Source organism: Sphaeramia orbicularis, chromosome 24 (genome assembly GCF_902148855.1).
Source record: "Sphaeramia orbicularis chromosome 24, fSphaOr1.1, whole genome shotgun sequence".
Taxonomy (NCBI): domain Eukaryota; kingdom Metazoa; phylum Chordata; class Actinopteri; order Kurtiformes; family Apogonidae; genus Sphaeramia; species Sphaeramia orbicularis.
The window spans coordinates 9,008,908-9,033,072 of record NC_043979.1 but is presented as its reverse complement, the minus strand read 5'-3'; the positions used below and the strand labels follow the sequence as shown (position 1 = coordinate 9,033,072).

The 24,165-nt window shown below is 37.7% G+C and overlaps 1 protein-coding gene across 1 annotated transcript in view; it reads left to right on the top strand.

Moving 5' to 3' along the window:
* The first annotated feature begins 14,833 nt into the window (after window positions 1-14,833).
* Window positions 14,834-24,165, top strand: part of adgrf3b (adhesion G protein-coupled receptor F3b) — a 52,461-nt gene continuing 43,129 nt past the window's right edge. The window contains exons 1-3 of the mRNA XM_030128941.1: window positions 14,834-14,938; window positions 17,876-17,936; window positions 18,121-18,130. Of these exons, the coding sequence (XP_029984801.1) occupies window positions 17,883-17,936; window positions 18,121-18,130 (64 nt within the window). The 5' untranslated portion in view covers window positions 14,834-14,938; window positions 17,876-17,882. The remainder of the gene's footprint in view (window positions 14,939-17,875; window positions 17,937-18,120; window positions 18,131-24,165) is intronic.

The window sequence follows — 24,165 nt, the reverse complement described above, 5'->3', positions numbered from 1 at the left end:
AAAAACACTGTGCAGCTTACTGTAGGAAACTAGGATAATATTTTAATGTCTTGGATTTATCATTAGTGTCTGCATCATATATTTTTCTGTTATAAGTTATGAAAAAAACATGTTGTGTATTGAATTTCTATTTAACACTATCACTATTATCACTCAGTTTGTGAATGTGTGTTATACATAGTTTTTTGTGTGCTCATGTATGTGTGAATTAGTCTCACTTATGTCACTTGTGGGGACTCAGCTGACTACAAAACAGATTCACCTAAGAGTAAATCTTTACAATAAAATGTTTTAGAGTTTGTTTAAAGGTTAAGGTTAGGCTCAAAGTTAAGTTTAGGTGTGCTAATTGTGGTGATAATTATGTGATTGTGGTCTGGGTCACTTGTCAGGACAACTGCCTGACAGTCCACTAATGTAAATCAGGTCTTATTTTAATCTTAAATTGTGTTGTCTTGTTTTAATGTTAGGGTTAGGATTAGGCATTTTAGGAAGATTAAGTCTCCAGAAAATTCAATGTCTCCTAAACACATGGAAACCCTATGTGTGTGTGTATGTGTGTGCTTGCACAAAAGTTTGTCTTTCATAATTATATTATATTTTTATTATATCATGGGGACCTGTTTATGCAGTCCAAATGTAGGACAGAGCAACCATTGAATGAACAACATTTAAGGGAAATCATTGATTTTGAGTGCAGAAGTTTAATATGTGATATTTAGTGATATCTATAGGTGAAGTTGCAAACTTCAGTTATGGGTGTGTTAAGGATGTCACCTGCTGTAAAATGGCAAGCAAAATAGAACAGTTCAACGTGCAGTGTGGCTGCTGGGGCAACCTGCTTTCATGTGATTGTACTCCTGTTCCATTTCTCACAGACTACCTTTAAAATTTGTATTGTTTTAAAATTAGATTAAGATTAGGGTTACGAGTTGTCATATTATAGTTATGGTTTAAGACAGAGGTTCTCAACCGGGGGGTTGCAAGTGACATTGTAATGCGTGTGTATGGGTGCATTAGTGACTACTGTTGTACATCACAACAGTATAAATCACTCTGCTCATCTCGGCTCATGAAACATGTTTTGGCTATAACTGCTGGTAAGTGAGACAACTGCATGAAAGGATATGACATGGGTAGTGGACACATCTGAGTTCTTGATTTCTGAGTTCCAGTATCTTTTTCCACTTGTTCCTAATTAGGCAAAAGTGTAAGCAGCTGTCTAGAGAAAAGACAGAACTCTTTTTTTTTGTTTTTTAGAGAACTTGTGTCTTTCTTTGTCCAAGCACTTCAAAGTGAAAATTTCTAATGAACAACACAGATGTTATGATCAACACACCTTTTCAGGCAACCTAGCAGATGGTACTATATGGGAAGTATGTAGTACAGCAGTAAAAACAAAGGTTTCAGGGAAAAGGCAGCATTTATAAACCAAAGTAGTAGTATTTAGTGTGACCTCTTTTTGCACTTAACATGTCTTTAACCCTTTGCTCAGACAATATGAGATTTTTAAATTATTATTTATTCTCAAATGTTTTAGAACAGGTTTTAATTCACATGTGGGATGTTTCTTACTGTTTGTGCTGCTTCTTGTCATGGTGTAAGGGGTCAGAGTAAAAGGGTCATTCCAGAATTGGAGGACATTTGACGTCCCACCCATCAAATTTTAAATAATCCATGTACAAAATACTAAAACATGGAATTTCTGTGTAAATTTACTCGTCCTGAGACCAAATCTAAAAAAAACTAGGAGAAAAGAATGTTTGTAAATAGTTTTAAAAATACCAAATAAGTCTGGAGTACCCCCTAAAATGCCATTTTTCACTTGTCCCAACCCCCTGATGACCAAATTGAATCTCAAATTGAATCTCAGAGTAAAAGGGTCATTCCAGAATTGGAGGACATTTGACGTCCCACCCATCAAATTTTAAATAATCCATGTACAAAATACTAAAACATGGAATTTCTGTGTAAAAGGGTCAGAGTAAAAGGGTCAGAGTAAAAGGGTCATTCCAGAATTGGAGGACATTTGACGTCCCACCCATCAAATTTTAAATAATCCATGTACAAAATACTAAAACATGGAATTTCTGTGTAAATTTACTCGTCCTGAGACCAAATCTAAAAAAAACTAGGAGAAAAGAATGTTTGTAAATAGTTTTAAAAATACCAAATAAGTCTGGAGTACCCCCTAAAATGCCATTTTTCACTTGTCCCAACCCCCTGATGACCAAATTGAATCTCAAATAAAACAGTTAAAATGAAATTTAAATCTCTTTGTTTTGGTATGACTTGTTTCATTGCTTTCTCTTGTAATTGTGGGAACATTTTTTTAATAAACATAATATTTTAAATAATAATTATTATGCATGGAACCTGTGTCCCACAACTTGCATGCAACCCTGTTACCCATAACCTTTTAGCATGGTAGAAGAAGAAGAAAGCAGTGAATCGCATGATATGCTGGAATTGACATCATCAGTCTTCCAAAAGAATGGGTAGAGCAAAGGTATGTCCTCTCTTCTACTTTTCATATTTTCAAAAGACTGTGAGCCTTGATTGAATGTCTCACTCTACCTCACGCAACCCTGTTACCCATATTAATAGGATAAGACAAATGCTGTTTGATTTTTTCTTTCCTAATTTACATAAGTAAGTGTGTCCTCTTGGTCAGCAGTAACAGCTAGCTAAGTAGCTAGCTTCTATGCCTGAGAAAAAGCTAACGTTAGTTTGGATTTGCAACCCTGTTACTCGCAACCCTGTTATTGTGATTAGAGTAACAGGGTTGCACTACATTAATAGGGTTGCATCTCCTCCAGTTTACTCAGACTTTACAAACTATTATTTATGGTTCAAGTCAATAATTTACATTATCTGAGATAGAATTTAGTTAATCTACATATTGTAAACACATTCCTGAATTTTCCAGACTGTATTGTTTCCTTTTATTTCCTAATGGTAGTCCAAACGGATTATGGTTGCAGCAGCTATCTTGATGGGATTATTTACTTGACATAAATCAAACTATATATAAACAATGAGTTACAATTCATAATAGGGGACACTAAATTAAGTTAGATAATTTTTTTTCTTACAGTGTGGCCCACCATTGAGGTCTGCTGAAAAGTAGAGATGCCACCGTGCCAAGTGTGATGCTGATGTACAGAGGAGAAAACAGTATTTACTAAAAGAAAGACAGAAATGGAGGAAAGATGCAGAAACAGGAAAGAAGTTGCTTCAAAAAGACTGCAGTGAGAGGGGACTGTGTGCCCAACGAAAAAAGCGGAGAGAGGCTCATAAGAGGAGGAAAGCCAGGAGAACGTTACCTGAAGGGTTAATAATGGGGGGGGGCTTAATATCAAATACCATATTAGCCCTGATTTTCTGATGCAACAAGATGTTCTAAGCACTCCTGTGTAATTTTTTTTAAAATTTTCATCCAAAACCCCCCCTACCCTGAAAATTACTTTTTTAACTCTGAAAATCACAACTTTCCCAGCTTCTTCACTCTTTTGTCTGGTGCAGTGTATAAATATGTTCATGATGGGCCATTTAATGATCTTATAAGTGCCATATTGTATCGTAAGAGTACTTTGTACAGTGAAAAGTCTAATGTCAAGGTCATGTTGTAGGTTAAAGGTCACCAAAATGCCTAGTTTTTTTCAAAAATTCATACCATTCTGACATTTTATCAAATCTGTCCTAAGTTCTGTTCCCTCTGGTTTCCTGGTGGGATCCCCCAAGGCCTTTGGCCCTTTAAAGACACATTAGAGACTAAATATTAAAACTTTACTTACTTTACATTTGAATTTGCCGCCATTAGTGTGACGGGAAACACTAGCACACATTTAGGAAGGAATCACCAACACTTCATTCATTCATTCATTTTCTGAACCCACTTCATCCTCACTAGGGTCACAGGGGTCGCTTGGAGCCTATCCCAGCTACTTATGGGCGAAGGCGGGGTACACCCTGGACATTTCGCCAGTTCATCACAGACTGAACATATAGAGACAACCACTGTCACGTTCACACCTATGGGTGATTTAGATTAACCAGTTAACCTATCAGAGCATGTGTTTGGATGGTGGGAGGAGCCAGAGTACCCAGAGAGAACATGCAAACTTCACACAGAAAGGTCCCACCCCCATCGACTGGTGTTAGAATGGAACCCAGGACCTTCTGTCTGTGAGGCACCAGGTCTATCCACTGCACCACTGTGTCGCCCACAACAGGACATATACATGTAAATGTCAAAGTCATGTAAAACCACCGTTTGTTCTTTTTGACATGTCTGTATGGAGAATACATGAGTGAATAGTTCTGTTTAATGTGTCTTATTGAATGGAAGTTGTTTGTGGTCAGTAGATGTGTTCTGAGGAGAGAACCTGAGCCCAGCATTTGGAAGAACTAACAGCTTCATTCCATGAAATATGCATTTGGACCATTTGGGTGACCTTTGACCTATAATTTGACCCTTGACACTACACCTTTTTTAGTGCAAAGCACTCTGAAGACATGACATGTCTCACAAAAAACATTTAAGGCCCAGCATGAACAGATTGTTACATTGTACTTCATCAAAAGTGAAGAAGGTTTGAAAGTTTCCAAAAACCCCATGTTTTCAGGGCTGAAAAAGTAATTTTCGGGATAGGGGGTGGTTTTTGGATGAAAATTAAAAAAAAAAAAAAATACACAGGAGTGCTTAGAACATCTTGTTGCATCAGAAAATCAGGGCTAAAGTTGAATCTGAAAAATTTCTTGAAATAAGCCCCCCATTATTATTATTATTGGTTTTTTTGTTTGTTTGTTTGGTTTTTTTTGGGGGGGGGGGTGTTATTTGAGAAACAGTGCTGACAGAAAGTATTAAAAGTTATTCAAAGAATACTTTGGTGTCTTGAGCATTTGTCACTTTTATATAATGACCTATAATCAGAAATAATGTAGCTAGACATCCTTGTTACTTTATGCAACCCTGTTACCCTACTTTCAACCCTGTTACCATATAATTTTAATTGAAAATAATCATAAATTACTTTCTCAACTCAAAAGTGTTCAACCCATTGCCCTTTAAAGAGTTTATGTAATTATATGCAACATGTGTCACAGTAAATATTGTAAAATAAATACTGAAATTGTTAAAGTGAAACATGCCACTATTGAAAAGTTGGCCGAGATAGATTTTGAAAGTTGCTAAAATTAATTTAAATCAAGTCATATGTGGAACCAAATGGTTATTCAGAGAGAATGTTACTTTCTTTACTTAATGGAAAAGGAATTACATTTAAGAAATTAATGAATGCACTTTTTTCAGGTTCCTTAGTGTTGGTAACAGGGTTGCACCAAGTATTACAAACACCAAATAAATCATGTAATAAAAATTGTACCATTGATGTGTAAGCTCAGCCAATCAAGCCTTTGATAGTTTATTACCTATTATTGATGAATATATAATGGAAAATTAGAAAAGTGAAGGTTTATTTTTCAAGAATTTTGAAGCCCAAATGTCCTCCAATTCTGGAATGACCCAAAAACTTAAAAAGACTAAAAAGGCTGCACACACATGTGTGCTCATTTTATCCCTGCAAAAAGAACAATGCCAAATGCAGCCTAAAATTTTTGCACAGTATTGAATGTGTCTATCTGGACAATAGGAATTATCACAACCAAGACAGAAAAGCCCATTTGTAGACATAGATCTGTTAGATCAGGGGTGTCAAACTCATTTTCTTCCGGGGGCCACATTCAACCCAATTTCATCTGAAGTGGGCCGGACCAGTACAATAATAGTGTGATGGCCAATAAATAATAATGACAACTCCAAATTGTTTTAGTGCAAAAAAACAACAACATTCAATTATGCCAATATTTACATTTACAAACTATCCAAATGAAAAGGATGTGAATAACCTGAAAAAAATGAGATTTGTTAAGAAATGTGATTACAATTTTATCAATATTCTGCCTCGACTTATCATTTACACATGCATTTACAGATCAGATCTACAAAGGCACAAAACATTCAGTAACAGGCAGCATATTGTTAAAATTACACTTAATTTACTTTAGACATTTTAGATTATTCCCATTTTATTGTTAAAGGATAGTTTGTTAATGTAAACATTTTCATAATTTGGTGTTTTTTGCAGTAAATTAAAGAGAAAAAATTGATGTTGTCATTATTTCTAGGTTATTATGATATTATTTTTGAGTTTGATGCCCTAACTTGCACTTTGCAAATTCACTCCAGGGGCCAAATTGGAACCTTTGGCGGGCCAGTTTTGGCCCCCCGGCCGCATGTTTGACACCTGTGTGTTAGATACTGAATGTTGTCACCCTACATTCTCAATTTCCTGGCAACAGTTTTTCCAAGAAGTCAAATATGGACAGATATTACCTAAAAAAAAAACTAACTCTCAAAGTCATAAAAAAATAAGCTTCTTTCCTTCACAGTTTTGATATTTCAAAGTATTGAGTCATTCACTGAATCAACAACACAATATCTCCAAAGCAGATGCAAAACAGTTCATTTTGGTTTACTTTGCCAATCAAATCAGTTAGAAAAGGCAAGGCTGTCTTACACACATCAGTGACCTTGTTTATTCAAAGGCTGCATCACAAATTGACTTGTCCAGGACTATCAGTCAAATAGAATTTCAAACAAGCAAAAACGGTTGGAGGGAATTATCAAATTTATTCATTAAAGTTTTTATGCTTTCATTCAGAGTCCTTTCTGATGAGCACTAGGGATAAATCTCTGAGACATTTTGCACTTGTATCCTGACACCCACTTGTACCCATGCCACAACATGGTGCTGTCTTACACTGTCCCTGAAAGATACATTGTGTGTGTGTGTGTGTGTGTGTGTGTGTGTGTGTGTGTGTGTGTGTGTGTGTGTGTGTGTGTGTGTGTGTGTGTGTGTGTCATGGACAGCACATACTTCTAAACTATTTTGTGCAGCAATCTTGTATAACATTATACTGAACAGAAATCACCTAAGGTTGACTGTGTTCTTTTTACATGTAAGGTTAATAGAACTCCATGTAACCTAGTCATGCTCAGAAACAGATTTTTGTGTTTTGTGTGAGTGTTACTTAGTTTAGTTTCCATATGTGAAGCCCTATTGAATAGGAACATTGGCTACCTGTTCACATATGTAGAACAAGGCTTCTAAACAAGTGTTGTTATAGTCACATACTCCAGAAAAAAATGATTTAATGTTTTTAAGGTACTTGTAATTGGAATTCATCTGGTCCATTGTCGTTTTATTTTACATTCTGCACTTTATAAATTCAATTTACTTTTGTTTGAAATACAGGATTATTGTTTTATCCTATTTGGCACTGTGTTTGCGTAATACAACAAATGCATGATTTAGACATTACCATCTTATAACTGATAAAAATAAACTCTTTTAAAATCAATCATTTCAGCCCCTCTTTTATTAATCTGTTTGCTTTCCTAGGTGTAAAGGTCTTTGATCATTTGAGCATTTTTACCACTGTCTGTGTGCCAGTCAAGCTGTAGGTAACGTCCATGTCTGTCCAGAATCTAGTGATGAAATTGAAGTTCTCTATATATTGGCATGTGCAACTCCAAACATGCTGTGTGCCCCTATTACCTATCTTATGTGATATGCAGAGGGGATTATTCAACAATCAGTCCACTTCCATTGTAGCATTAATACTCCAAGTAAAATAGAGAGAGAGACAAAAATGGTCTGAGTGTTCCATGAGTAGTCACAACGGCTATATAACACAACACAAAACCAATTTTTCATTGTTACTTAACCTTCCAGTATCCAGGTGAGCATTATGCCTGTTGCCTAGGGACTACAGATGGTAATTAACACTGTTGCTACAATCTGGCATATTTACAGTTGCAATTGTGGATGTTCATTAATATGCACTGTCCCTAAGAAAGAAAGAAAGAAAGAAAGAAAGAAAGAAAGAACACTTTGCATTTAATATTATTAAAGGTCATATTATTTTTCACAATTTGTATTAGATTAGAAATCAAAGTTGTTCATTTTTGCATGATTTTAAAAATTCTGACCCCGCCACTAAAATCAGCACATCATAAACAAAATATTTACACTAGCACCTTTCTATGAAGTGAGTAAAAAAATGTGCATTGGAACATTTTAGGTCATTTGACATAACACAAAAAAAAAAAAAAAATCATAATAATAATAATGCATATTACCAATGTTGCAATTAATCACTGACACATGCCAGGATGGAAAAAATGTTACAAATACGTATTTTTATATAGTATAGTGGAAACAAAAAAGTTCTTTGTGTTTTTTTGCATCAACAAAATATGGTTTGTTTACATTACAAGCATGGTATTTGAAGGGTTGATTGTAAATGAGTATTTGGTATTTTTGTTAATAGCTTATGTTTGTGGGTTAGATGAAATACGAAAAAAGGAAAAAACAAACTGTGATTTTTTTTTTTTTTTTATTACTGTGGCACTGCACAGATTATGCAGTCTTTGTGATTAGGAAGGGCCTCTGGGTGGGATGCTGGAGGGTTAATATTCAAACTGTCATCAAATTAATTGTGAAACACAGGATATAAAATGGATTAAATCAGACAGTTCTTTCTTTCTTTCTTTCTTTCTTTCTTTCTTTCTGTCTGTCTGTCTGTCTGTCTATCTGTCTATCTATCTAGGTGATGGCCCAGGTCTTCTGGATATTGCCCATGGCGCATCATTCTGACCAAAAAAAAAAAAAAAAAAAGCATTTTATTGTGGTCAGTGATGAGAGACAAGTAATTTTTCCCATTTCTATGTGTAAATGTCTGATCATGGTGAAAATGCCATTTTTGATTGGAATCTGTGTTAAATACTTATGTGCTATTAAATAAAAAAACAAAACAAAAAACTTGTTCATGTACAAAAGTCTGTGGCACTCTTTAGCTTTGGTGTTTTTCCAGGGTTGTAGTGGACGTGTCTTTATTTCTAACAAGAAAGATGCAGGAAATATGTGCACAGTATTGAAACACGTACACAAATCAGAACTAAAGAGTTTCTGCATGTAAAATTATTTTTTGCATGACCACTTGGATTTAGTAAGTCTTCAATCCTTTTGGGTTGACTGTCTGGATGTTTTCTTAAATAATCATGTGTTATATTACACACCTGCAGACTGTCCCAGAGACTTTCACAGTATTTAATCTTTTTCTCTGTCTAGATCAGGGATGTCAAACTCATTTTAGTTCAGGGGCCACATGCAGCCCAGTATGATCTGAAGTGAGCATAATAGCCTATAAATAATGACAACTCAAAATTTTTCTCTTTGTTTTAGTGCAAAAAAAATCAACATAAAATTATGAAAATATTTACATTTATAAATTATTCCAACAAAACATATGTGAATACCCTGACAAAACTGAAATTTCTTAACGAAAATAATTGCAATTTTAACAATATTATGCCACAGCATCATTTATAAAAGTGCATTATGGATCTTGTCCACCAATGCACAAACCATTTAGTATCGTTAAAATTGCACTGAATTTTCTTGAGACATTTTAGCTTGTTCATATTTGTTCAGGTTATTCGCATTTTATTGTTAAAGGGTAGTTTGTTAATGTAAATATTTTCATAATGTCATGTTATTTTTGTGCACTAAAACAAAGGAAAAATTTGGAGTTGTCATTATGTATAGGCATAATGTAATAATTTTTTTTCACATTAAATCAAGAAGAAAATTTGGAGTCATTATTTATAGGATGCTGTGCTATTATTTTACTTGAAATCATATTGGTCTATATGTGGTAGTGATGGGGATGATGCCGCCTATGTCGAAACTGAGTCAAGACCAGATTGTTGGTTTTCAAATGCAGTCGAGACTGAGTCAAGACCAAGTGTTTGAGGAGTCGAGACCAAGGCCAAAAAAATAGGACCAATGGCCCTGTAGCTTACCGGCCAAATTAAAAGCTTTGGGAAATGTATCCAGATGCCATTTATTATCACCCAGTTATGTGTATTTATTATATTACAGAAATAGCCCATGTTTTAGTCATATTCCAATCAGATCTGTAAAAATTCAAATTCCAACTTGATATCATTGATACTTAGTGATTTATTGTATCAATCCACTGCCTATCTCTTATAAGGGGGAAATTTTTCAAAGTCGCACCAAATCCAGAATCAGATCCAGATTGAAAAAATTTCAATACCTTGTGGTGACATCATCATAAAGAAGCTGTATACCAAGTTTGAAGTCAATCAGAACTGTAGTTTCGGAGAAGAAGATGATTGAAATTTTTTCCCCATAAGAGCCCGTGTAAAATTTTCCATAAGTTCCCGAATCCAGAAGAGGATCCTGATCAGCATGTGGCCATTATGTTTTGGTCATCTCCCCATCAGGGCTGTACTGTAGAAATTTCAACTTGATATCATTTATATTTACTGCGTTACTGCATCGATCCACTTCCTATCTCTTATAAAAGGGAAATTTTTCAAAGTCGCACCAAATCCAGAATCAGATCCGGATCCAAATAATTTCACTAACTTTTGTTGACATCATCATAAAGAAGCTGTATACCAAGTTTGAAGTCAATCAGAATTGTAGTTTCAGAGAAGAAGACGATTGAATGTTTTGTAACAGACAACAGACGACGACGACAGAAGACGACAACAGACGACGACAGACGATGACAACGCCGGACGCTGCATGACGACAATAGCTCACGGCTTGTCGGCCGGTAAGCTAAAAACTACTCCATTTTCATAACCATGATTTAATATCACCCCAGTTAATAATCAACATTTAGGCCTACAGACTAAGCCAGACTGGGAATTGTTCATAGGAGCAGTCTTACGTATATATATATATATATATATATATATATATACATATATATATATATATATATATATATATATATATATATATATATGTGTGTGTGTGTGTGTGTGTGTGTGTGTGTGTTAATTTAAATCATTCAACAAAACAATATGTTACAAATCAACAATATTTAGTTAATAATGAGCAAAAATATATGCATTTACAACACATTAACAGTGATATACTCTTTCAACCGAGTACTGGGTTTCTAACCTTTGTTCATACTACAGTATATTCCACACAGATTTGGTTTCAGCAGATTTCACAGTGCACTATGTAGAACTCACAGAGGAGCCAGCACCATGGCTCTTCAACCAGGTCCTTGTATCCTTTCTAAGATTAAACTTGGAAATAGGTGGGCCGTTGATATTAATCATCATCAAGTTGAAAGACGTTTATTTTGCCTTTCTCATTTGCATTTCCAACAATCGCCCATCTTTCAACAAGACGTGCAGTGACCTGTCAATCAACTGGGGTGGCACTAGCACCTGAGGTGTCCAATCAAGTTCCAGAGGTGGTCAGTGTCAGGGGACGATTTGAGTCTCTGGACGATGTGAGTCGTGCATGACTCACATCGTCCCTTGACACATGGCTAACATCCTCACCTGGCACACACACACACACACACGCTGTCAAGGTTAGCACGGCTCAGCTCTGAAGTAAAGTTAGCTCAGCCTCAAGTTTAGCTCAGCCCAGCCTGGGATGGTGAGATTGGGCGGACGGAGCAGAGCTGGTTCGGCCCCTTCCGATGGCTCCTCTCTATTGGTCAAACACTCACAGAATGGTGCGCATCAGGGGATTTAGAAGCAAGTATACTCAATGCTGACTGCAAAATAAGTAGGTATACCCTGGACTACACCAGTGGCTGAAATGGAATGAAATGGAAATCTGTTGGTCTTGAGGACTTGCTCTGAAATTACAAGTCGTCCTCCCATTGTGGTTCAACATCGAGTCAAGACCGAGTCCTCGAAAGGTCAAGTCCGAGACAAGACTGAGACAGTAGATAATGGTCTCAAAAACAGTCTACAACACTAATATGTGGCCCCTTAACTAAAAGGAGTTCAACAACCTTGACAGTTAATATCTTTACTTGCACTTTGCCAATTCATTTCATGGGCCAATTGGAACCTTTGGTGGGTCAGTTTTGGCCCACGGGCCTCATGTTTGACACTCCTGATCTAGATCACAGGGATGAATTTATGAAGTGCAAAAATTACGCTGAAGAAATTAACAATCACTAGTGTCAAAATCATTTTAATTTGAGTGATGGAGATGCATACAGACCAATTAGTTCTCAAATGGATCAGAGCAGTAAAATATTATAATATCCTAAATAATGACAACTGCAAATTTTCTCTTTGTTTTGGTGTAAAAAAGTTAAATTACATGAAAATGTTTACATTAACAAACTATACTTTTACAAAAAATGTGAATAACCTGAAAAAATATGAACACCATGTCTTAAGAGAAGTAAATGCAATTTTACCAACATTCTGTTATTAAATGTTATGTGTATTTGTAGATCCACCATGATCTGTAAGTTATAATGTACATGAGTAAATGATAAACAGAGGCATAATATTTTTTAAATTGCACTTATTTTTCTCAAGACATTGTAAGTTGTTCCTATTATTCAGATTTTTAAGGAAACTTTGTGGATGTAAATATTATCATAATTTAATTTAACTTTTTTCATTGTTATTATTTTACTGGTCCAGCCCACTTGAGATCATATTAGGCTGAATGCGGCCCCTGAACTAAAATGAGTTTGACACCCCTGGTCTAGATGATCCCATATAGCTTTAACAATACTCAGATTTTTTTTTCTGAAATGCCTAACCGCACATGCATTTCTTAGTCTTTGTATATATACTACTGGAACATACAGCAAATATGTAACAGTTTTATTAACAAAAATAAATTTCAGCAAAGATTCTGTTCAATGCACTAGATCCAATTTCAGTCAAACGATCAAACTCATCAATTCTTACTTTCAACCTGTAAGATATATTTCTTAAATGCCCAGAAATAGTCTTTTAATGGTTTTTATGTTAACCCATAATGACCCAAACATCCACTGCCAAACAAACTGTTGATTCACTAATCCTATCAATACATGTAAATAATTGTTGTAAAATGCAGTTTGTCATCTTTTCATGGTCATCATATATGATCCTTTTGGATGTCCAGAGGCTCCATAGTGAAGGTGGAAACACCATCATCTTCCGTAACATTGATTCACCAGTAAAACCCATGTAGTTTGATAAATGACAGTTGATGGAGACACTTGATTTATCTTCAGTTAATGATATATTTTACTGGTAAAAAATCACTTTTTCTTCAGTTTTATCTGTTTTCATATAATAAACTTTTACTTTACTCTGAGCTTTAATGAACATCTACACGATTAGTAAATTCAGTATAGGCAAATGCCTGATTTTGACTGAAAAATGACAAATTCAGTGGATAATATCACAATAAATTACTTGGGAAAGACAAAAAAAAAAAAAAAAAAAAATTGAAGTTGTGACAAAAATGGTTGTGGGTCCTTAAGGGTTAATTTGAATTAGAAAACTATCAAGACTAATATAATTAAATATCAGCTTAGAAATCAATTATATGCTTTAATATAAATTATGATCAGCAGCAATAAATGTATTCCATGTTCACGTCCACAACAGGCCAGACAGTATGAATAAACATTACAAGGACAGACTGAGCTCAGAATAATCCCCAGAAAAAATGTATCTTAGTCCTCATTTATGTTCCTCCACCAAATGAGGCGATCTATTGACAATATGAAGGCCTACCACGTCATGTCTCCATTATATGGAAATGCTTAGGAATAAGTTGCCTGCTCATAAACACACACGTACTGTACATGGGTCTCATTTGAACACTTAGAGGAGGCATGTAGTTTTTCTTGATTTTTGAGACAAATTCCTCCATACTGATGCTCAAGTTCCTACCGCAAATGCATATCTACATGTTCATCTATGTAAACTTCCAAACTCTGTCTTCAGACGTCACTCGATAGCCATATAGAAAGCCAAAGACAAACAGTGCACACTGGTCGCATTCATTTTCTACTTCCTCTCCTTCTGCCTTCAGGTCTGTGTGGAACCAAACCACACAAACTGGCCCAGATTTCCTTCATGAGTCCTTATTCTAGTGAAAACTTGATGTCATATATATGAATAAAGTCCACAGAGAAAGCTAGATGCATCTTGTCACTTTAACAGATGCAGCATATATCACTTATGTTCCTGTAGATGATCATTTTGGTGCTATGCAAATCACCAGAATATGTTTTTCCTAGTCAACACAGGGGTAATCCACAAAAGCAGGCTAGAGGCAGGTGGAGGCCGGTTTGGAACAGACATGACTATGTTGAAAGCAAACAGTCATGTCTGTTCTAAGCAAAGTCACATACTGTATTTTTGACCAACTGTCAGCATAACTTAAGTAGATGTTTTCATAACTAACATAATCATGAGAAAAGAGCCTGTTGAAGAGAAGAGGAGATTTTTTTTGTCTTTAGGTGAGTTAGTGACTTCACAGCATCAGTATTGCACACAGTCTCAAAGAAAGCTGGGAAAAAAAGAAACTTGCGGATCTGCAGGGTCTGATTTCAAAGTGTTTGTTCTAAGGAAACCAAATCGTGAGACAGGCAGCTGCTCTGTGACCTCCTGAAGGGGATGCATGATTTGGTAGACAAATATCCATGGAAAACTGAAAAGGCTTTGTGCATGTGCTGACTAGCTTTGATGGCATGAAGCTATGCCATTGATGCAAATGGCCTCTCATCACAAAGGCCAGGCATCAGTGTCCCAAATACACACCCACCTCAACACACACACACACACACACACACACACACACACACACACACACACACACACACACACACACACAGAGTCCCTTTCCAGGTCCAACTGTCTGACACATGACCTTATTGAACACTGAGTCTAATCCAGTGTTGCCTCTGACAGAAGAACATGCTGTACAGTTGGATACCTTTTTGCTGAGCAGGTTTATGGGTCCTCATCTACTTTTTGTGTACTGGTACTTATAAAGCTAAGGTGAGAGTGTTTCATGTACTTCAATTTTTTTTGTAAAATCCATCAGATCTGAAAGGTTTTACAAAGACTGAGGGGTTTTACCTAAATTGTTAAATGGTATAATTAAGTAAGTTTTACTTGGAAAAACATAGACGTGAAAATTTGAGACTGACTACTGATCATCAGCAAAGAATGAACATCTTTCAATGGGCAAAACAGTGAAAAGTTCTATTAAATAATATTCATGACAATGCCTATATATTTAAGGACTACCAATTAATATACATTGATAATAGGCACAGTAATAGTGAATTTTACTATCCTCAGGGGGAAGTTTGTCTCAGGCACACATACTACCTGTTGCATTATGTAATATGAACCAAAGCTCTGGAGTTCAGCAGCTTAATGAGGATTGAAAAAAATGGCAACTTCAAAAGATTAGCTTTGTACTTCAGTACCCTGAGTCTTCTACCTAATGGCAGTTCGTTTAGAAATGACAAGAGATGTTCAGGGTCGGCTACAGTTTTTGATGATATGCAGCTATTTACACCAACAAGCCTGCACAAAAAAAATACATAGTGGAATATGCAATGCATGTCTGCACCAGCACATGACTTTTACACAGGATACAGAGGTTAATTTTGCATATAATTTATACAATATAATTTACTTGTTACTAATTACTAATAGTTATACAGCTGCTACTTGCTGCCATATTACTACTTGGTTTCAAAAAAGATCAAAGTTTGGGTTAAAATAGATGCTCACATGATGTAATACACAACATCCATGTGGAAATAATATGCTTGGCTATGGATACATCCTGACATACTACTTCAAAATAGGAAAAGACGGTGCTCACAACAATCTCAAAAAGAGTCAAATGTATCTGTTGTTACTATTCCGCATAACTGCAGTTGAGGGACATAGTCTTTTTAGTAACATCTTATATGCATGCTTACTACACTACACTAGCAGCACTCAAATGCTGCTAGTGTAGTTTAGTGTGGCCTAGTGTCGGCTGACCGCTTTGTGACAACAGTTAAAAATAGCTTCAACAAGAAAATGAAGTGGGCACAAAAAGCATAAACCGCTGTGGGCGCTTCCAGGAAAGGACAGTGCTCTGTTGTATAAAGCAGTGAAAACCACCGCCAACTCAATGTTTGAGTTGATAATCCAAATGCAAAGTGATGCAAACCAGTGTTGGTTTACAAAAGATAAGCTTCCATTAAAAACATATAATATCACAAAAAAGGGAAGGAAAATAGAAGAAGGAAAAATAACAGGTCACTGCAGATGTAAGCTTTTAGATGACAATGTTACAATAGATTTGATGTACCATCAAATTTAAATTTCAAATTGCAGCTTGCAATTTGGATTTATAACCATGGATGTCAATTTATATGGCAGACGGTTTTGTAAAAAGGTAGTACTGACAAAGGCAAGTAAACTGGAATATGATTTTAGTATGTATATTTAATATACCTACTGTACTTTCTACATACCAAATTCTTAGCGCAAAAAGGATTGGCTTTATGTTAAAAATGAACTGTGGTAGAGGAAGTAATCTTAACCTTTAACCCTTTTGGTAAAAGTACCAACTGTGACAATGCCCCACCACTAGTATATATTCTTTATTTGAAACTTTGATTAACCCTTAAAGGCCTTGGACAAATTTTGTAGTGACTTCATATGGTTTTCGTTCTCCATATTTAGCCTTTGCTAAAGGCCTTTTTCAGTAGAATCTGGTGTTTTCCTGTATTTAGTTTACTGACCATGTAGCTATTCATAAAAGCTCACAGTAAATTCAATGGTTATTTTATTAATAACAGAGAAAACTGCTGCATCTTCTGCAACACTGATTCACCAATAAGACCTAGATAGTTTAACAAATGGCATTGGTTTTAGATATTCATTTTTGCATTCAGGTAAAGATGTATTATGCAGAAAACATCAGTTGTTCAGTTGTTCTTAATTTTTTTCTGGCCAGGGGGTTTCTGTTTGCATGTCTCCCCCCCCCCCCCCCCCAGCCATCCAGATAGACGGGTCACAATGACACACCGGTTATGGGCACAGGAACCAGTGGTCTGAGGCTCTGTCTGCAGCTGTTAGCACCGAGCTGCAAACATTAGCTGCAAACATTAGCTTGAGAGCAACTCCGGTTCCACAACCTCCCCTGTGAAGTGAAAACAAATGTCCAAAACTTCAATGTCCAGCTAAAGTTTCCCATTCTGTTCCACTCCAGTAGCGTATTTGATCACTATGTTTTACCTTCTCATCGCCAGCTTCATTGAAAACAAATGCACGTGGTCGGTGGAGGTGGATTAACGGTGGGTTTATGACAGTGAATATTTACTCCGAAACTGTAGGGGGGGCTTTGCAGAGAAAAATGCTACAAAAACAGCAAAGAAGAACCAAAATGGTAAAATGTTGCTTAGTTCCACTTAAAGGCCAGCAGAGAAGGCCTTGCTGGCCCTGATGGCCCACCACTAGAATATATGCTGAGCTTTTACAAACATCTACATGATCAGTGACTAAAAATTTTCACTGAAAAATGCTAAATGCAGAGGAAAATCCAATAAATGACATTTAGGAGTGGATAATGTATATAGAAATTAATTTGGATGTCACCACAAAAATAGTTGTAGGTCCTCAAGGGTTTCAGAAATCTTGAATGAGAAATTACTTAATGACATTCTATTGCTTCAAATGAATAAAATTATTTGAGGCACAGAAAGAAGGCAATTTGCTAAAGTAAAATGAGATCAGCAACTTGCAGAGTACTGAATTCATATTTTTCCTGGTTTCAGTGCAGGCTTGGTTTTTTCTATATGCCTTCAATTAGCCAACACTGTCCTAGTGGCACAGATAAAGGTGTAGGCTACAGATATGTCTTTTCAGTTTTCTTGTTCATAGTTGATGCTGTTGGTTTATCCTTGATGCCTTTTTTCCCTCTAGAGTAACAATGCGTTCCAAGGCACTTATCTACCTAGTTGGTGCCGTGTACATCTATTGTCAGGTAAAGATTTCTCTTAATCTAAGATGTTCCTAAAACTGTGTTTGTTGGCTTTAAATACATTTGTGAGTTTTAATATAAATGTATGATGATGTTTTGTACCTTTAAATAATGTCCTTTAGTGACTGAAAGCTGGACTGTGTAATTTGCTAATAGCATTATCATTAACACTGTTCTTTCATTCCAGGTCTTTGCACGTGAGTCACTTTGATCCATTACCACCAGAAGACACTGCATTCCTCTCACTGCTTCCAGCAGTCCTACAAATTTTGTTTTAATATTTTATTTAAATTCTTCCTCAAAGTTTCAGTGTTTAAGATTTAGTGACCTCTCGTGGCAAAGTTGCAGATAGCCAATTACAGTGGCCCTTACGCCACTGTAACCTGAAGTGGCCACAAAAAAAGAAAAATCCCTCTTTAGAAGTGATATTTGTCATGTCCGTTCCGGGTTTTTTCATCTTAACACTTGTGGCCCACTATGAAACATCTATTCTGAGCAAGTGTAGAAACATTGCAGTCATTAAAGGTGAACCACCACTATAAACAAGGTGACGAAAAACACAGCAATTCTTATTTCAAGGTGATTCTACACTAGTGACAATATGATCATGAATATCATGTTCCTTTTCTGAGGGTGGCATGGTGGTGCAGTGGTTAGCATCACTCCACAGCAAGAAGGATCTGGGTTCAATTCCAGCACCAACTGGCATCAGCTTTTATGCATAGAGTTTGCATGTTCTAACTGTGTCTGCATGGGCTCTCTCCAGGTACTCTAGCTCCCTCCAGCCACCCTAACACATGCACAAATAGGTTCACTGGTCCATCTAAAATGTGGTAAATGATAGTATAATCCATTTCTGTTATTAGAGCCTTCTAAATCCCTGTAAATCTTACACACTGGACCTTTTTGATTAATTATTTAAAGCATTTGTTTTTGAACATATGTTGTCACTGTTGGTGGAAATGAAAGTAAACTTATTTCAAGTGAACAGATGACGTCAACGGTGTTGTGTTGAGAGGTTCCCTGTGACTCAAATTGTGTATTTTAATCAGTACACTCACATGCAGTACCCTGTGTACATACTGTACTGACTTGTACTTTGTAGTGTACTGAAATACCCTATTTTCAACAAATGATGACTCAAATCAAACCAGTTGGGCAAAAATGATGATAGAATATTATTTTTCACAGTTTTTTAATGGTTAATCATAGCTGCATTGCCACCCATGAGAATGTCTGCCATCTCACTCAAATTTGTGTTTGTTATGTGCTACCTTACTCGGTAACATGTATTCCATATTGTGTTGTAAATTAATTTAATTTGTTTGATGTGGACATCACAAGTACATTGAGACTGTCCCAGAAGACAGACCAGATGCTTTGCTTAGGTGTATATAGCACACGTGCTAGTTTTCAATACATAGGCGGCTTTTCTAAAAAAAGAACATATGATCAACAACAGGAAATAAAACAGGTAAGATTCCTGATGACATCAATTATAGTAATAGTAATAATAAAAATAATAATAACAGTCCATGTCTATACATGTGAACACTGTTGTTTTGCTTTTAACCATGCTTTGAGCCCTCTCTTAAAAGCATTTTACATCAGTCTCCAGTTTCAAGTGAGTGGCTAAAGGTTAGGTTAGCCCCTTTTACTGAAAAGGCAGACTGTCCAAATGATGTTATGCACCTGGGAACAATACAGTCACCATTGTAGGAAGCTCATGTATTTACTTGGCTTGAGCTCCAATGTCTTTTTACTAATGCAGAAAACAGGGATGGGACATAATTCTGAAGACATTTAAAAACCAGTCTGATATTACAGTAAATTATGAAGTTTTCACATGCAAGAAGGTTGTGTTTTTTCTTGATGCCACAATGGTGCCATCTCATTGGTTTCTTATCCATATTTTTTTTTGCCTCTTTATATATTGTTATTACAGGTTTGAGAGTGACTTGGGAAGTTTGTGACCATGATGTGATGCAGTAAGACAAATAGGAGAGATTCATTGTGTGCATGTAAAGCTGTGCAGCTTTACATGACTGGTCTCTTCTGATAAAACAAACAGTTTAGGTTTGGTTCAACCTGCAGATGTACTGAACTTGGTTATCAAATTTGAAGGTCTTATCTAGTGTAATTCCCAAGTATTTGACCTCATTCACCTCAGTAATTATTTCATTTTTAATCATTACCTCAAACAGATTGTTCACAGGCTTATTACAAATAGAAATGCACATAGAAACAGTTTTCTTGACATTCAGGGATAGATAGATAGATAGATAGATAGATAGATAGATAGATAGATAGATAGATAGATAGATAGATAGATAGATAGATAGATAGATAGATAGATACTTTATTAAGGCTGAGGGGAATTAAAGTATTCAGCAGCTTTGCATACAGCACAAGAAGACAAAAAACAGACAGACCAAAACAAAACAAAACAGTGGGTTAGAAACCAGGTTGACACTAAGGTCAGTATATATACTCTAAAAGACACTTGCTAATGAACTTCCTCTAAAAGAGCTTCCTGTACTGTACTGTAAATAAAGACTTCTGATTTTATTTACACATTTCAGGGCAGTGATATAAAGTGAAAAAGGGATATAAAGTGTTGCAGCGATATAAAGTGAAACAGTGATTTAAGTGTAACAGTGATTTAAGTGATCTACGGTGGTTTGAAAAGTAGGTGAAGTCCAGCTACATAAGGTGCTTGGATGTTTTACAGTCTCATTGGATCAGTCCTATTGTGGTCATGACTTAGATAGAGACCCCCCCCCTGATCACTCGGTGATGAGTTGTACAGTCTGATGGCCAGGGGGATGAAAGAGTTCCTGAGCCTATTTGTGGAGCAGGTCAGAGACAGCAACCTGGAGCTGAACACACTCCTCTGTCTGATCACTGTCCTGTGCAGAGGATGCTGGGAGTTGTGCAGGATGGAGAGAATCTTCTCCAGGGTCCTTCTCTCTGCTACTGACGCCAGGGAGACCAACTCTGTACCAACCACTGAGCCAGCTCTTCTCACCAGTCTGTCCAGATTTGCAATGTCCCTTTCTTTAATGCTCCCTCCCCAACAAACAACAGCATAAAAGAGAACACTAGACACAACAGACTGGTAAAACATCACCTGCAGTTTCTTGCAGATGTTGAAGGACCCCTCAGGAAATACAGACGACTCTGTCCTCTCCTGTAGATGCTGTCTGTGTTATCTGACCAGTCCAGTTTATTGTCCAGCTGCAGTCCAAGGTACTTGTAGGTCCTGACCACCTCCACGTCCGTGCCCCTGATGGAAATGGGCTGGAGATGGGGTCAATTTCTCCTGAAATCCACCACCATCTCCTTGGTCTTGGAGGTGTTCAGCTGCAGGTGGTTTTAGCTGCACCATCCCACGAAGTCCTCCACCAGGCCCCTATACTCCCCGCCCTGTCCACCCTGGGTGCATCCAACAATGACAGTGTCATCCGAGTACTTCTGCATGTGGCAGAACTCAGACTCGTACTGGAAGTCAGATGTGTACAGCGAGAACAGAACAGGGAACAGTACAGCGCCCTGTGGTGCCCCCGTATTGCTGACTACAGTCTCCGATGTGCAGCCTCCCAGTCTGACGAACTGAGGCCTCTCCGTGAGGTAGTCCCGAATCCAGGTAACTGGGTGTGAGTCCACTCCCATGCTGCTCAGCTTGTCTCTCAGAAGGATGGGCTGGATGGTCTTAAAGGTGCTGCTGAAGTCGAAGAACATCACCCTCACAGCGCCACTCCCTCTGTCCAGGTGAGAGTGAGCCTTGTGCAGCAGGCACAAGATGGCGTCCTCCACTCCCACCTTTTCCTGGTAGGCAAACAGGAGGGGACCTGGGCGTGTTGAACCTGGGGTCTCAGGTGGTAGAGCAGGAGCCACTCCAGGGTCTTCATGACGTGTGACGTCAGGGCCACTGGTCTGACGTCCTCTGGTTGACTTGGGTGTGGATTCTTGGGGACTGGAACTATGCAGGACATCTTCCACAGCAGGGCACCTTCCCCTGATGAAGGCTCATGTCAAAGATGTGTTGGAGAGGCTCCCCCAGCTCAGCAGTACAGGCCTTTAATATCCTGGGACACACATTGTCCAGTCTAGCTGCCTTGCTGGCTCTTATGCTGCATTTCCACTACGTGGAACCGGCTCGACTCGACTCGGCTCGCCTCAGCTCAACTCGACTCGACTCGGGTACCAGGTCCCGTTCCTGGAGACCGTTTCCATTACAAGATACTACCGACTTTACAGTACCTGGACATCATAGCGATGCGACGCATTACTTTCATGTCGTCTGCTCAGAGAGTTGCTGATTAAGTCACTCGTTGAATGTTGTCTCATCAAACTCATGCAGAATTTTTACACCTGAACCTACTCGACAAACCATGGTGTAGTTTTTCGGGCTGTCATCATGTGGATTACCCTACCGCTATATTTACTGTAAACTTCTGCATCTATTTATTGTAATACTACAGGTCACAGGGACAACTTTGACCAATCAGTGGTCTGCAGTGTTTACACGTCACGTTTTAAACTCTGGTCCCCAGTTTTGGAACCTCGGTGATACCAAAAAACTAGTAAAGGGTACCAGATTCCAGGTCCTTTTCCGTAATGGAAAGGCAAAAAGGCCGAGTTGAATAGAGTTGCGTCAAGTCGAGCCGGTACCACGTACTGGAAACACGGCATTAGCTGCCTCAGCTCCCTGCTGACATCCTGTCTGGTGATGGTGGGGGAGAGGGGATCTGTGGTATTGTCCATGACCTCCCCCGACTGCTGAAGATGGGTGCTGAGGGGGTTGAGAGGGGAGCAGGGCAGTTAGGAGACACATTAGCATCACAGTGAAACCTATTAAAGAACTGGTTAAACTGGTTTGCTCTGTCTGTGTTCCCCTTTGCTTTTGTGATTGTCTTCATCCCCTCCCAGACCTCTCTCATGTTATTTTGTTGAAGTTTCTGCTCCACCTTTTTGCTATAGGACTCCTTTGCACAGACGGACCTTGAGTTCCCTTTGTGCCTGCTTCCTCTCCTCCCTGTCTCCATCTCTGAACGCCCTCTTCTTTCTGCTGAGGATGTCCTTGATATCACTTGTAATCTTGGGTTTATTGTTGGGGAAAGAACGCACAGTCTTCATAGGGAAGACAGTGTCTCTGCAGAAGTTCAAATAGTCTGTGATGCAGTGTGTGACCCCCTCAATGTCCTCACTGTCCGGCTCCTGCAGTATGCTCCAGTTGGTGGACTCAAAACAGTCCCTCAGAGCCTCCTCTGCCTCAGGAGACTACTTCCTGAAGGAGCAGGTGGTTGTAGGTTGGCTCTGAATCCTGGGAGTGTACTGGGGCTGGAGAAAGACCAGATTATGGTCTGACCTCCCCAGTGGGGGAAGGGGGTGTCTGTGTATGCTTCCTTACAGTTAGCATAGAAGAGATCTATTGTCCTGAAACAATTCAAGTCAGTTAGTGACATTCTAAAGTGCTTGGGCCAGGTGGTCAGCTGCTTTGCTAGCTGTTTTGGTAGATGCATAGATGACGGTATCATCAGCATACATCTGGCAGCTGACACCTGGACAACTTAGCAGCAGGTCATTAATGTACATGGTGAACAACAGCGGTCCAAGTATGGACCCCTGTGGTACTCCCATGCTGTTGGTGAGAAGTTGGGATTTCACCCCATTTACCTTGATACATTGTTGTTTTTCCTCCAGATGTGATTTAAACCACTAAATGGCATCTTTAGACATTTTAAAATGTTTTGAAACTACAGGAAGAATGGCAATAAGCCTATAGTTAATCGCCATGTCCCTGTCTCCCGACTTGTAAATATGGGTGATTATTGCTGTTTCCCAACTTTCTGGGAATGCATTTGTTCTTATTGAGAGGTTCACTAAATGAGTAATAGGCAGTAATATTTCTAGTATTTCTTAATTAAACCAGCATTTAAATTATGAATATCCTTTGACATTGAGTTGTTCATCTTTGGAATAACCTTTTTAACTATCACTGGATACTTCTTTGATGCGAAAACCATCTGAGGAAGCATTATCAAAGTCTTCATGGAATATCTCAGGGTCAGTTGATTTGAAATGACATGCCAGTTCATGTACAGGCTTGATAAAAAAAGCGGTTAAAAACATTTGCCATTGACTCATTACTGTCAATTAAGTAATTGTCTATTTCAAGACTGGTTATTTTAGGGTGTTTTTGTCTGCTTGAGTCTGTTAGTCTATGGAT